This window comes from Haematobia irritans, chromosome 5 (assembly GCF_050003625.1).
Source record: "Haematobia irritans isolate KBUSLIRL chromosome 5, ASM5000362v1, whole genome shotgun sequence".
NCBI classification, from domain to species: domain Eukaryota; kingdom Metazoa; phylum Arthropoda; class Insecta; order Diptera; family Muscidae; genus Haematobia; species Haematobia irritans.
In genome coordinates, this window is record NC_134401.1 from 43,864,722 (window position 1) to 43,880,580 (window position 15,859).

Genomic DNA, 15,859 nt, shown 5'->3' on the forward strand with positions numbered 1-15,859 from the left:
CCCGTCGATATGTGACAATGGATGAAACATGGCTCCATCACTACACTCCTGAGTCCAATCGACAGTCGGCTGAGTGGACAGCGACCGGTGAACCGTCTCCGAAGCGTGGAAGACTCAAAAGTCCGCTGGCAAAGTAATGGACTCCGTTTTTTGGGATGAGCATGGAATAATTTTTATCGATTATATTGAGAAGAGAAAAACCATCAACAGTGACTATTATATGGCGTTATTGGAGCGTTTGAAGATCGAAATCGCGACAAAACGGCCCCATATGAAGAAGAAAAAAGTGTTGTTCCACCAAGACAACGCACCGTGCCACAAGTCATTGAGAACGATGGCAAAAATTCATGAATTGGGCTTCGAATTGTTTCCCCACCCACCGCATTCTCCAGATCTGGCCCCCAGAGACTTTTTCTTGTTCTCAGACCTCAAAAGGATGCTCGCAGGGAAAAAATTTGGCTGCAATGAAGAAGTGATCGGCGAAACTGAGGCAAAATCGAAGGAGTACTACCAAAATGGTATCAAAAAATTGGAAGGTCGTTATAATCGTTGTATCACTCTTGAAGGGAACTATGTTCAATAATAAAAACTAATTGTGGCAAAAAAATGTGTTTTTCTTTGTTAGATCGGGGACTTATCAGCCAACCTGTTATATGGGGGCTATATCTAACTTTGATCCATTTTTTTCCAAATTCAACATTGTCTGTAATTCAAATTCAACATTGTCAGAAATCTCGTAAATGATAAAGGAGATATGATAAGATTTGTTTGTCAAAATATCGGTTACTAAACTCAAAGGTTGCACATTTTATTTCCGCTTGATTGCGTTGATTCGTATTCACATCAAATATTCTCTTTCTACCTCTTACTACAAGAGCAGAGAGTTTAATTTTCGTTTCGATGTGTATAACAGGGTGACTATTATGCGATTTTTTTTTACAATTTGCATGACATTTTCTGTTCTGCCAACTTGGAAGCTTATTCATAAAATTCATAGTTGTTTTGAGACTGCACTAGACGCATTATTGAGGGAACTGTCGACCAATATGCAATTGTGGATTTTCTAGTCATTTAAGTAAGATTCATCTCTGTTATGTGCGTCTATAGCGGCGTTTGACATGGCCGTCCAGCTGACTGCGGCGATCTCAGTGGGTGTGGGACTTAACTCGCCTATATCAAACCCACAGCACTAACATTGAAAGAATGTGAACATACGAGTACACAAATACAAACATGCGATTCCTGACAATCGCAAATTGGAAAACATTGATCCAGAAAATTTTAGCCACTCTACACAGACGAAAAATACTGTTTTTCATATGTTTGTTCAAAAAATTTATATGTTTGGAACTCAAATTTTGTTAACACAAGTGCAAGCGTTCAGTTCATAAACTAGCATAACATTTTTGGGACATATATGTTAATATGTTAGAACATATTATGTTTGGGATATAAAATGTTTGTAAATAGAATATGCTTAGATGCAAACGTATATTAATTTAGAAATAGCCTATAAACATATATGTGTTTAGAAAGAGTGACCTAGAGAGTATGCTACAAGTTAAATAATAGAAGTAACCAATTGGCGCCTTAAAAATATATCCACACAAAGAAAATTTCATTATTTTTTTTACCAGTGTATACCCTAAGGTGAAACATAATATGTTTGAACAATACAAATAATATTTTATTTGCACCAATCCTGCAAATATATATGCCTGAAGCAAAATGTGTTTTCTTTTTCACTTTTTGTTAAGCTACATTTGTAGTTTAGTCAATGTATGGTTTTAAGCTGAAATAAAAAAAACAACAACAACAAATTTTGTCAAAATTCCATTTCTATAGAAAAATTTGTCAAAATATTATTTCTATAGAAAATTTTATCAGAAATTTATTTCCATAGGAAATTTTGTCTAAATTTTATTTCTATAGAAAACTCTGTCAAAACTTTATCTCTATACAGAAATTTTCTCAAAATTTTATTTCTGTAGAAAATTTTCCCAAAATTTAATTTCTAGAGAAAATTTTCTCAAAATTTAATTTCTATAGAAAATTTTATCCATATTCTATTTCTATCGAAAATTTTCTCAAAATGTCATTTTTATAGAAATTTTTGGCAAAATTTAATTTCTATAGAAATTTGTTCAAATTTTTATTCCTATAGATAATTTTGTCAAAATTCCATTTCTATAGAAAAATTTGTCAAAATATTATTTCTATAGAAACTTTTATCAGGAATTTATTTCCATAGGAAATTTTCTCTAAATTTTATTTATATAGAAAACTCTGTCAAAATTTTATTTCTATACAGAAATTTTCTCAAAATTTTATTTCTGTAGAACAATTTCGCAAAATTTTGTTTCTATTGAAAATTTTCTCAAAATTGTATTTCTATAGAAAATTTTGTCCATATTCTATTTCTATCGAAAATTTTCTCAAAATTTTATTTCTATAGAAAATTTTGGCAAAATTTAATTTCTATAGAAATTTGTTCAAATTTTTATTCCTATTTTGTCAAAATTCTGTTTCTATATAAATTTTTGTCAAAATTTTATTTCTATAAAAAATTTTGTCAAAATTTTATGTTTATAGAAAATTTTGTCAAAATTTTATTTCTATAGAAATTTTTGTCAAAATTTTATTTCTATAGAAATTTTTGTCAAAATTTTATTTCTATAGAAATTTTTGTCAAAATTTTATTTCTATAAAAAAAAATTGTCAAAATTTTATTTCTATAGAAAATTATGTCAAAATTTTATTTCTATAAAAAAAAATTGTCAAAATTTTATTTCTATAGAAAATTATGTCAAAATTTTATTTCTATAGAAAATTTGGCCAACCTTCATTTCTCTAGAAAATTTTGTAAATATTGTATTTCTATAGAAAATTTTAACAATTTTTTTATAGAAAAATGTGTCAAAAATTTATTTTTACTGAATTTTTTTTTTCAAAATTTTATTTCTATAGAAAATTTTGTAAAAATTTTATTTCCATAGAAAATTTTATTTCTATAGAAAATTTTGGGTCAAAATTCCATTTCTATAGAAAAATTTGTCAAAATATTATTTCTATAGAAAATTGTATCAGAAAGTTATTTCCATAGGAAATTTTGTCTGAATTTTATTTCTATAGAAAACTCTGTCAAAATTTTATTTCTATACAGAAATTTTCTCAAAAAAAAAAAATAGAAAAATTGCCCAAAATTTTATTTGTAGAGAAAATTTTCTCAACATTTTATTTCAATAGAAAATTATGTCAAAATTTTATTTCGTTATTGTTGTTTTTGATCTCAGCTTAAAGCCATGCATTGACTAAACTACAATATGCTTGCAAATTTGTTTAGGCAGTAGCCGACTATTAAACCCTTTTTCGGAAGGTTCAAGTGTATTTCACTTTGGGTTGAGTGAATTACCCGAATTTATTCTGATAATTGGTTGATAAAGGGTGATTTGTTAAGAGCTTGATAACTTTTTAAAAAAAAAAAACGCATAAAATTTGCAAAATCTCATCGGTTCTTTATTTGAAACGTTAGATTGGTCCATGACATTTACTTTTTGAAGATAATTTCATTTAAATGTTGACCGCGGCTGCGTCTTAGGTGGTCCATTCGGAAAGTCCAATTTTGGGCAACTTTTTCGAGCATTTCGGCCGGAATAGCCCGAATTTCTTCGGAAATGTTGTCTTCCAAAGCTGGAATAGTTGCTGGCTTATTTCTGTAGACTTTAGACTTGACGTAGCCCCACAAAAAATAGTCTAAAGGCGTCAAATCGCATGATCTTGGTGGCCAACTTACCGGTCCATTTCTTGAGATGAATTGTTCTCCGAAGTTTTCCCTCAAAATGGCCATAGAATCGCGAGCTGTGTGGCATGTAGCGCCATCTTGTTGAAACCACATGTCAACCAAGTTCAGTTCTTCCATTTTTGGCAACAAAAAGTTTGTTAGCATCGAACGATAGCGATCGCCATTCACCGTAACGTTGCGTCCAACAGCATCTTTGAAAAAATACGGTCCAATGATTCCACCAGCGTACAAACCACACCAAACAGTGCATTTTTCGGGATGCATGGGCAGTTCTTGAACGGCTTCTGGTTGCTCTTCACTCCAAATGCGACAATTTTGCTTATTTACGTAGCCATTCAACCAGAAATGAGCCTCATCGCTGAACAAAATTTGTCTGCCAACTTTTCTAGGGCCCATTCACTGAAAATTCGACGTTGTGGCAGATCGTTCGGCTATTCATGATGAAATGTCAAAGCATACTGAGCATCTTTCTCTTTGACACCATGTCTGAAATCCCACGTGATCTGTCAAATACTAATGCATGAAAATCCTAACCTCAAAAGAATCACCCTTTAGTTTTGCTGCAAGTAGAGGATGCTGATGAGGAATGTGGTAATTCCGAAACAGCTGTACATCCAACCATCTTGCAGTCTATAGGGCTTTGCCCAAATAAATTTAACAAGCATAATTTTCCTCTGTTGGTTAAGGTACACTTGTAGTTTAGTCAATGCATGGCTTTAAGCTGAGATCAAAAACAACAATAACGATTGAAGAGAAGCCAACAATAACAAACAAAACGAATAAAAATTGTATTTCTGTAGAAAGTTTGTGAAGTACGTCCTAGTCTACCATTTATGGTTGAATTTTACCAACTGTGGTCTGGCCCGGAGGCTACGGAAGACTCCTACCATTTTCTATGCCTGTGTCCGGCATTTTCATTTAGAAGTACTGGTCTCCGTCTTCTTTCAATTCATTTCCTCACCTATTTCGTAAAGATGTTGCCCATCTCTGATATTAGAACCACAACTTTCAATCCACTTTTTCTAGAGATAAATGTGAAAATTTAATTGACTAAAAAATAAATTAAAATAGGGAATAACAAAAAACGACAGAAACAACAACAACAATGCCAAAAGCAACAGCTCGCCGAAAAAAGAATAATGTTTTCTGGCGAAATGACAGAATGCTTGATTGAATATTGCCAGTTGCATATGTGAACCGATCAGAAAAATCAAAAGGTGGTTCATTCACTGAACCACAACAGCAACCACTGATGCTATCTACCCTCAGCATAGCTTCTGCTGTAATTGAGGAGAAAGAAGGGGGCAAAGAATCGAGTCACTTTTAATTTCTTCATTTAGTAGCCAAAATTAATTGGACGATGCCGACAACAACGACTCTAATGTAATTTTGTCTAACAAGTGACCAGCACCTGCCACATACGTTTTTTTGCAGTCATCTGAATAAGAAAGACCGGTAAGATATTTTATTCAAAATTACATATTCGTTGCAATCACACGCATATTAATTTAAAAAACAGATACGCTCGCACGATGACGGAAGAATTTTCTAAAAAGTGTAAAATTTGTAAAAATGACCATATCGGAAGGTACGGTTGATAAAGTTTTGGAGAAATGAAAATTTACTGGACGAAAGATTTTCACTTTAAATTGCAGATATGTAAAAGCTGTCGATGATATAAAAACCGGTGAAACTTTAATATTGGAAAAACCTTTGCTAATATTAGCCTCGAGTGGTGATAAAAGATGTAGCAATTGTTTTAGGTTTGCTCAACAGTATTGCGGGTGAGTTAAATATATGGCGGAATGAATGATTCAATCCTTGAGTTGAAATATTTTTGCTGGAAGATACCAAATTGTGCCGTGAATTCATCATTTTTTAGTTTCTATTTGATCACAAAACATTTGGGAATTTAAATAATCACTCGGAGGCATACGAAAGTTCCATTACACACAAAAAAAAAATTCTGATTCAATCACGACATTAATTGATCCAATTAATTTTTTAATTGAAATGTTTTCAATCACAGAAATGATAGTATCAATTAAAAAATTAATTGATCAAATTAAAAAGTTAATTGATACTATTAATTTTTGTGATTGATTTTTGTTTCAATTAAAAAATTTGTTGAAACAATTAAATTTTTAATTGAATATTTTTTAAAACTCAATTAAAATTTTAATTGGAAAAATTTCGTGGAATTTTTTTCTCTGTACGAGACAATGGAGCCGTTTTTGACGGCAGTAACTGATAATTAATTACAAGGCACCCGATATGTTTTGCAACCAATAATCAGGTTGATATTATTTCAAAACCACTTGTCTGGAAACTGACAGATTTATTCTAGTGACATTTCATTTTATTGTTTAGAAGCTTTCAAAAGCATTTTCATTTATGTGATTAGTTTATAAATATTGTGATTTATTTATTTGACTGGAAAATTATAAGTAGCCATCGTTAAAGCTCTCCAGCATTTAAATGCGAATAAATCGTTTGTTTCCCATACCATTGGTCATTGATGTGTTACATCTACGGTTGTCAATAATCAAATTTTTTCAACATTTTATTCATTTGGATAATTTTGTCAAAATTTTATTCCTTTAGAAAATTTTGTCAAAATTTTATTTCTTTAGACAAATTTGTCAAATTTTATTTCTATAAAAAATGTTGTCAAAGTTTTATTTCCAAAGATTATTTCTACAGAAAATTTTGTCAAAATTTATTTTCTATAGAAAATTTTGTCAAAATTTTATTTCTATAGACAATTTTGTCAAAAATTTAATTTGTATAGAAAATGTCGTCAAAATTTTATTTCAATAAAAATTTTGTCAAAACTTTATTTCTATAGAAAATTTTCTCAAAATTTTATTTCTATAGAAAATTTTCTCAAAATTTTATTTCTATAGAAAATTTTCTCAAAGTTTTATTTCTATAGAAAATATTGTCAAAATTTCCCTTTTGCGGAAAATTGTGTCAACATTTTATTTCTATAGAAAATTTTGTTAAAAATTATTTCTATAGAAATTTTGTCAAAATTTTATTTCTATAGAAAATTTTGTCAAAATTTTATTTCTATAGAAAATTTTGTCAAAATTTTATTTCCATAGAAAATTTTGTCAAAATTTTATTTCTATAGAAAATGTTATTTCAATAGAAAATTTTCTCAAAGTTTTATTTCTATAGAAAATATTGTCAAAATTTAATTTTTGCGGAAAATTTTGTCAAAATTTTATTTCTATAGAAAATTTTGTCAAAATTTTATTTCTATAGAAAATTTTGTCAAAATTTTATTTCTAGAAAATTTTGTTAAAAATTATTTCTATAGAAAGTTTTGTCAAAATTTTATTTCTATAGAAAATTTTGTCAAAATTTTATTTCCATAGAAAATTTTGTCAAAATTTTATTTCTATAGAAAATTTTATTTCAATAGAAAATTTTATTTCTATAGAAAATATTGTCAAAATTTCATTTTTACAGAAAATTTTGTCAAAATTTTATTTCTATAGAAAATATTGTCAAAATTTTATTTCTATTGAAAATTTTGTCAGAACTCTATTACTATAGAAAGTTTTGTCAAAATTTTATTTTTATAGAAAATTTTGTCAACATTTTATTTCTATAAAAAATTTTGTCAAAATTTTATTTCTATAAAAAATGTTGTCAAAATTTTATTACTATAGAAAAATTTGTAAAAATTTTATTTCCATAGAACATTTTGGCAAAATTTTATTTCTACAGAAAATTCTTTCAAAATTTTATTTCTATAGAAAATTTTGTCAAAATTTCATATCTACAGAAAATTTTGTCAAAATTTTATTTCTATAGAAAATTTTGGCAAAATTTTATTTTTATAGAAAATTTTGTCAAAATTTTATTTCTATAGACAATTTTGTCAAAATTTTATTTCTCTAGAAAATTTTGTCAAAATTTTATTTCTATAAAATTTTGTCAAAATTTTATTTCTATAGTACATTTTGTCAAAATTTTATTTCTATAGAAAGTTTTGTCAAGACTTTATTCCTATAGAAAATTTTGTCAAGATTTTATTTCTATAGAAAGTTTTGTCAAAACTTTGTTTCTATATAAAATTTTGTCAAAATTTTGTTTCTATAAAAAATTTTGCCAAATTTTATTTCTATAGAAAATTTTGTCAAAAATTTTATTTATATAGAAATTTTGTCAAAGTTTTATTTCTATAGAAAATGTTGTCAAAGTTTTATATCTATAGAAAATGTTGTCAAAATTGTATTTCTATAGAAAATTTTGTCAAAACTTTATTTTTATAGAAATTTTGTCAAAATTTTATTTCCATAGAACATTTTGTCAACATTTTATTTCCATAGAAAATTTCGTCAAAATTTTATTTCTATAGAACATTTTGTCAAAATTTTATTTGGGGATTCTCATAAGAAACAATATCTTTTTTGGCCATAATCGACGAGTAAGATTGTTTTTATATAGGTATCTACACGGAAGAAAAAAATGTTTTTCATTTGGTTGGGTGTAAAAATTATATGTTTGGAACTCAAATTTTTTAACACAATATTTTTAATTTCAAGCATATTATATTCACAAACTAGTATAACATGTTTGGGACACATATGTTAATATGTTAGAACATATTATGTTTGGGACATGAAATGTTTGTAAATATAATATGCTTAGATGCAAACATATATTAATTTAGAAATAGCCTATAAACATATATGTGTTTAGAAAGAGAGACCTAGAGAGTATGCTGCAAGTAAAATAATGGAAGTAACCGATTGGCGCCTTAAGAATATATCCACACAAAGAAAATTTCATTAAATTTTTTCTACCAGTGTATGCCTTAAGGTGAAACATAATATATTTGAACAATACAAACAATATCTTGTTTGGACCAATCCTGAAAATATATATGCTTCGAGCAAAATGTGTTTGGGGTATATGTTACAGAAGCGATGTTTTTTTTTTGACTATTCATCGGTAGCATTGAATTTCTCTAATATTAAGATTGATATTGAATTAATATTAAATTAATATTAAATTTTCTTTTTTCAATTTCTTTACAGCAAATGTTCGATATCTCCTCTTTGCCTGGACTGTGACAAACATAGTGAATTTGATTGTCATACAATTGAAAGACTAATTTCCATGCCTAGTGTTCAGAAAGATATTTTGAAGAAATATCCTGGAACTTATGGTCTCCTTAAGTGTTTACTTCTTTATGAAAATCCAGAGTCACGTGAATACTTTGAAGCCATGGTCCGAATGCAATCTCATTTGGAAAAAAGACGTAAATCTATCATTTGGCAAGAACATAGCAAAGAGATTATTCAGCCCCTAATTGAATCGAATATTTTAAAAGGCCTTGAAATTATTGATCGCCTCAATGAAGATTTTCTACAACATATATGTGGAATATGGGATGTAAATTCATATGAAATTCGAGCTCCTGATTCGGGAGCTATGCGAGGTTTATATTTAAATGCTTCCATGATAGCTCATAATTGCCAGCCAAATAGTAATCAAGCCATCGATGGTCAATATCAAATGAAAATCTATGCTAATCGTGATATTGCCAAGGAGGCAACCATAACTGTTTCCTATACGAATGTATTGCTGGTAAGTTGAATTGAGAACCCTTACACGATAGGCGGAAGCCTATTTTTTGACAGATTTGGATCATTGCTATAAAAAGAGAATCGTGCCGCATAGAAGTGTCTATAGATACCGATTCGATTCTAGGCTTTTGGAAGATTCCTTTACCATGGAAAGGGACGGTGTCTATCTTCTGTTTTGTGGTTGATAAGGACATTTGGAGCTTACGTTCTAAGAGCAAGCCCATCACGGCGCCAAATTAATGCTAGGGTCCACGGGCAACAAACCAGACCAAGGCCAAAGTTACGTTAGGGTTAATTGAAAGCCCTCTTTATTTCATGCTCACTTAGACTTTATAGCAGATTTCATCTTGAAAACACTAGCACATCTAGTGTGCTTTGTAGATGGGGGCCAACCTCGCAAACGGCATACCATCTTCCAGCAGCACGTGAGGAATCTCTACTCATAACATCCAAGTCTCTCAAATCGACATAGTGGCAACATTGCGTCAGTGCATGAAGGCGCTAACCCCATCCCCATTGGAATGATTACTGTAACAGTAATGAATACATGTCCGAGGCTTCCAGACTACGGAAGGTAATAGCATCCACTAACTCCGCACCGGGTTTCATTAAAACATCGGAGGGCTATTATACAACGTCCAGTGAGGAAGCGCTGGTGGTACTATTGGACATAAATTTTCCTGGACGTCAGACGGCTGAACCATTTGCTCGCACTACCTAGATGCTCAACGGTCATTTCCTATCGGGGAAATGGTACCGGAATCTAGAATAAAGTGAGATTTATTTTTGGATCTTTCAAATCCCTCGGATTGGAGGGAATTACTCTGGCGGAATTACAAGCAGTAACTGACAGAATTATCCCGTAGTTGTCGGCGATATATGTAGGTTGTATCAAGTTACCATATATTCCAGAAAAGTGGAGGGAAACAAAAGTCGTTTTCATACCTAAAGCGGAAAACACCTTTCACTCGAGTGCGAAGGATTTACAACCAATCAGCATATTGCTGGGTTTACAGGTGGTAGGTGCAAGATCAAGAGAATACCATGGATTCTTAAGAGACACCTATTCGAGGTATTGTACCGTGAGATGTCTCTTTCCTCCAGTGATCACCACTTCTGCTATAGTATCCTCATGAATTCTGTTTAGATCTGCCTAAATTCTCTGTTACTGTTTACGACTTCCTTCCATCTCTCAACCAATTCATTCCGCAAAACAGGAGCTGACGCTATCGTAAAAGTAAAACTGCCGTTACGGCTTTGCCGAGAGCTGGACAGATGATTGCCGGTAGTGTAAGGTCTAGAGAATTCCGAGGATTCTGAAGAAACTCCTATTCCAGAGCTCCAGAGAGCTGGAAAGGTGATAGTCGGTAGGTGCAAGATCCAGAGAATACCGTGGATTCTGAATAAACTCCTATTCCAGGTCTTTTTCCTTGGGAGGTTTCTTTCCTCTATTGGATCCTCAAGAATACTGTTTAGATCTTTACGACTTCCTTCCATCGCTCAAGCAATTCATTTCGCAAAACAGCGGCTGACGCCGTCAAGGGCAACACTTTCCTTACGGCTTTGCAGAGAGCTGGAAAGATGATAGCTGGAAGGTGTAAAATCGAGAGAATACCGAGGATTCTGAAGAAAATCCTATTCGAGAGTTGGAAAGGTGAAAGCCAGTAGGTTCACGATCAAGAGAATACCGTTGATTCTGAAGAAACTCCTATTCGAGAGTTTCAGAGTGGTGGAAAGGTGACGATCCAGAGAATACCGTGAATTCTGAAGAAACTCCTATTCCAGGTCTTTTTACGTGGGAGGTCTCTTTCCTTCAGTGTTCACCTATTCAGCTATAGTATCTTCATGAATCCTTTTTAGATCTGCCTAAATTACCCATTTACTGTTTACGACTTCCATCCATCTCTCAACAAATTCGTTTCGCAAAACAACGGCCGACGCCATCTACGCGAACTATCGCTGTGGTCTGAAAAAATGCACGGTCACAGTCGGTTCTCAAAATAATGCCAGATGTGCCAAACGTAGTGTATTACACTTTAGCGAAAGGGCTTTTCGACAGGAAGTTTGAAACTGTAATTCCCAACAGTGAGGCGTGGAGCACACAGACCCGTGGAAATAAACGTTATATAGATTTCTACACAGATGGCTCCAAATCGGAGGGACAAGTGGGTTTCAGAGTATATTCTAAAGATATGGAACTTAAAATAGCGAAACGTTTACCTAATCATTGTAGTGTTGTTCAGACTGAATTATTAGCAATAAAGGGGAGGCAAATAGGCTGAGAAGTTGTCCCAACAAATGTTGGTATAAATATATACTCCGACAGTCAACCTGCAAGAAAATCCTTGGACTCTGTGTTCCTCAACATGAAAACGGCCATCGACTGCCGCAAATCTCCCAACGAGATGGCTGAGCTCCTAATATGGTCGCCTGACCACAGGATTATGCGAAGCGGATGAGTTAGCAAGGCTAGAAACTACCTTACATATTCCAGGGGAATTAGAATAGTTTTAAGACGTAAGACCTATGGTGACGTACATATCAGTAGTATGTTGGACATCGATGGAGAAGAAATGCAGCGTAGAAACCCTGCAACGGGTCCAACGGACATGTTGTCTTGGTGTAACCGGGGCTAGGAGGACAACTTCAACTAGAACGATAGAAACGATTCTAAACGTCCTAACTATTAAGATACAGCTAAAAAGTGAAGAAGCCATGACAGCAATGAGACTCAAAATGATGGGAGAATGGTACCAAATGGGGAACGAATCAAACCATCAGAGGATAATTGAGGTGACGATAGGAGACACGTCTGATGTAGAAGTACTCCATGATCCTATACCTGAAGAAACGCTATCGACCGAGTGTGATATCCTCATACCGGAACCCTTTACGGAACCAATTACGGAACCCTTATTGAAGCCCTTATGGTAACAATTGTTACACAAATGGAGCGAAGATGTGGGATAAAACTGGATTGGATGTATACTTCGGAAACTCTGGCACCGAAATCTTCTTTTGCTTGCCAGACCATACAACTATTCTGGAAGCAGAAATCAGAGCTATCACGGAATGTGTAAAATGGCTCAGCACAAACACTAAGTGTAAATGTTCTAACCGTTAGCCAGATGGCTATACGAGCTATAACATCTAATACGAACCGTTTTGGAATGCAAACATATAATAAATTCCTACTCCGAGTATGGCGCGATTCGCATCATCTGGGTGCCTGCTCACAGTGGGATGAAAGAAAGAAGAAAGCCAGTTTGCCTTGAACTGCTGCTCGTCCTTAGCAGTTTTTTTGGTCTTCCTTAGGTTCCGCTTGACAATAGCCCAGTATTTCTCAATTGGGCGGAGCTCTGGCATGTTGGGAGGGTTCCTGTCCTTGTGCTTGAATATCTGCTACCTTTCCCCTTCCTTTTGCCGTATAAAACTCCTGTCCCGGAAGCTGCTTGTAGTCGGCTTTGACGTAGGTTTCGTCGTCCATTACTACGCAGTCAATCTTCGTCAGCATCGTCGTGTACAGCCTCCGGGATCGCGCTTTGGACGTCGTATTTTGTTTATCATCGCGATTTGGAGTCACTACCTTCTTGTAAGTCGATAGTCCGGCTCGTTTTTTGGCTCGATGCACGGTTGTAGACGATACACCCAGCTTATTTGCGGCATCTCGGAGAGAGAGGTTAGGGTTTCGCTTGAAACTACCGGCAACTCTCTTTGTCGTCTCAGCGGCTTCCGGTTTTCGATTTCCCCCCGATCCAGACTTCCTGGCTGTCGACAAACGTTCCCCAAACACTTTAATTACATTTGTAACGGTTGATTTGGCAACTTTTAACGATTTTGCCAGCTTTGCGTGCAAGTATCTCGGATTTTTGCGATGCGCGAGCAAAATTTTGATACGCTGCTCTTCTTGCTTTGACGGCATTTTGACAACTGAAGAGTGAATTCCAAAATCAAAATAGGAGCAACATTCTACACACACACACCTTCAAAATGAGGGGTGTTCAGGTTTTTTAAATGCAAAATTTAAAGAAATACGTCAAGTTTATATTGACCAAATTTTGACCGTATCACCCTTTAGGAGTGCCATCAGTAGGTCTATTGGAATCATAACGGAACACTTGGACCTCTGGGCACACTTGCACCGTATAGGTGTAATAGATGATAGTTTATACAAGGCATGTGGATAGGACGAGGATACACTTGAACATTATCTGTGTCACTGCCCGACATTTACATAGATCCCAACATTTGGGAGTCGACAACATTCCAAATTTAAACCGGGAGTAAAATAGAAACAATTTAAGGAATTCGTCGAAAGCACAGAATTCTTGAAATAGGCATGAGGTTATAATTATAAGGTGGAGCGCACAACAAGTCGTTTGCTGGCTTAGGAGTACGTATGTCCTATGACATGAGAAGGAGAAATCCGACTCCTCTCTTCAACCTAACCTATCCTAACCTATTATGATCAACTTGGATGTGGATGATTCTTTTGATAAGTTTTGTTGAGAACAATGACCATTGTACATCTATTATATACTGATTACTATTTTATTCATATTTCTTCGCAGGGTACTGAAGAACGTCAACATATTCTGCATGAAGGTAAATATTTCCTTTGTACGTGTGAACGTTGTGAAGATCCAACGGAACTGGGTTCACACATGAGCAGTTTGATATGTCGGCAGTGTGCTGGTCGAAATGACGAAGGCTATGTGGTTAGGGATCGTACTGCACACACCTGGAAATGTTTAAAATGTAGTCACATTGTAAATCCTGAACAAGTCGAGAATATTTTGGAAAAGGCCAAAGAAGAGTTATATCACTCAATGGATGATTTAAGACGTTTGGAATATCTTTTGGTGAAACTTAATAGTCTACTTCATAGAAATCATTATATTATCGTCGATATAAAACAAAATATTGCCAATATTTTGAGATCAATCATACGAAGTAGCCTACAACGACCTGGTCGACGTCTCTATGAGCGTAAAATTGGTTTATGTCAGGAATTAGTAATGCTCTTGCATATAATACAACCAGGAGTATCACGTCTAAAAGCTATTGCTCTCTATGAAATGGCCACTGCTTCGGCTGAACTTTATCGCTTGAGATTTGGTGAAGAAGAGTTAACCGTATCAGAATTGAAAATGTCTCTGGAACAATGTGAAGAAATGTTCAAAGAAGCCATACGTTTGCTGTTACATGAGCCAGCTGATACACCTGAGGGTCAATTGGCTAAGAGTATTATGACTGAATTGAAGGATTTACGTAATGACATTCAATTGTTAAATAAACCACGACCAGAAGATGATGGGGTTATTCTTGCTGAATAAATGTTTTATTTTTAATTGAAAACCCCTTTTTTATTTAAAAATGTAAAATTATTGTAACTTTAAATTAAATTTATTACTAGTTACAAATAAAATGAATTTTTCCTTAAAAAATATATTGGGTGGTAGCAAAAGTTTTTTTCACAGTACAACAAATTAGTCATTGATAACTTCTCCATCACTGTTTACGACCTCCTCCTATCTCTCAACCAATTCGTTTCGCAAAACAGCGGCCGGAGCCAGGTAAGTGCAAGATCCAGAGAACACCCTGGATTCAGAAGAAACTCCTATTCGAGAGCTGAAAAGGTGATAGCCGGTAGGTGCAAGATCCAGAGAATACCCTGGGTTCTGAAGAAACTCCTATTCGAGGTCTCATGAATCCTACTTAGTTCTGCCTAAATTCTCCGTTACTGTTTACGCCTTCCTTCCATCTCTCAACCAATTCATTTCGCAAAACAACGACTGACGCCATCGAAGGTAATACTCCCTTACGGTTTTGCAGATACCTGGATAGGTGATAACAGGAAGGTGCAAGATCGAGAGAATAGCGAGAATTCTGAAGAAACTCCCCTTCGAGAGCTGAAAGGTGATAGCCTGTAGGTACAAGATCCAAAGAATACCGTGGATTCTGAAGAAACTCCTATACGAGGTCTCTTTCCTCCAATGCTCACCTCTTCAGCTATAGTATCCTCGTGAATCCTGTTTAGATCTGCCTAAATTCTCCGTTACTATTTACTACTTCCTTCCATCTCTCCAAGAGCCCATTCACCAGGCATTCTGCTGTGGTAGGTTGTTAGACTTCAATTCATGCATCTGCTGTACTTTGAAAGACTTGACACCTAATTCCTTCCGCAAAATTGTCTATATTTTGGAAAATTGGAAAATTTTGTCATAATTTTATTACTCTAGAAAATTTAGTCAAAATTTTATTTCTGTAGAAAATTTTGTCAACATTTTATTTCATATTTGTTGTATTGATCTCAGCTTTAAAACCATTGTATTGACTAAACTACAAGAGTAGCTTAACCAACGGAGGAAAAGAATGTTTGTCAAATTTATTTGGGCAAAGCCCTATAGACTGCAAGATGGTTGGATGGACGCACGTTTCGGAATTACCA

The 15,859-nt window shown here is 33.8% G+C and overlaps 1 protein-coding gene across 2 annotated transcripts; it reads left to right on the forward strand.

Moving 5' to 3' along the window:
- Nucleotides 1–5,063: 5,063 nt before the first annotated feature.
- On the forward strand, nucleotides 5,064–14,857 carry LOC142240998 (SET domain-containing protein SmydA-8-like). 2 transcript variants are annotated; one of them, XM_075312736.1, is made up of 5 exons: nucleotides 5,064–5,257; nucleotides 5,322–5,390; nucleotides 5,458–5,586; nucleotides 8,857–9,409; nucleotides 13,980–14,857. In XM_075312736.1, the coding sequence occupies exons 2-5, from the start codon at nucleotides 5,335–5,337 to the stop codon at nucleotides 14,742–14,744; spliced, it is 1,503 nt and encodes a 500-aa protein (XP_075168851.1). In that variant the 5' UTR covers nucleotides 5,064–5,257; nucleotides 5,322–5,334; the 3' UTR covers nucleotides 14,745–14,857. The 2 variants fall into 2 exon arrangements, with proteins under 2 accessions (XP_075168851.1, XP_075168852.1); XM_075312737.1 differs by lacking the exons at nucleotides 5,322–5,390; nucleotides 5,458–5,586 and having other exon boundaries at nucleotides 5,067–5,257.
- The last annotated feature ends 1,002 nt before the right edge of the window (nucleotides 14,858–15,859 follow it).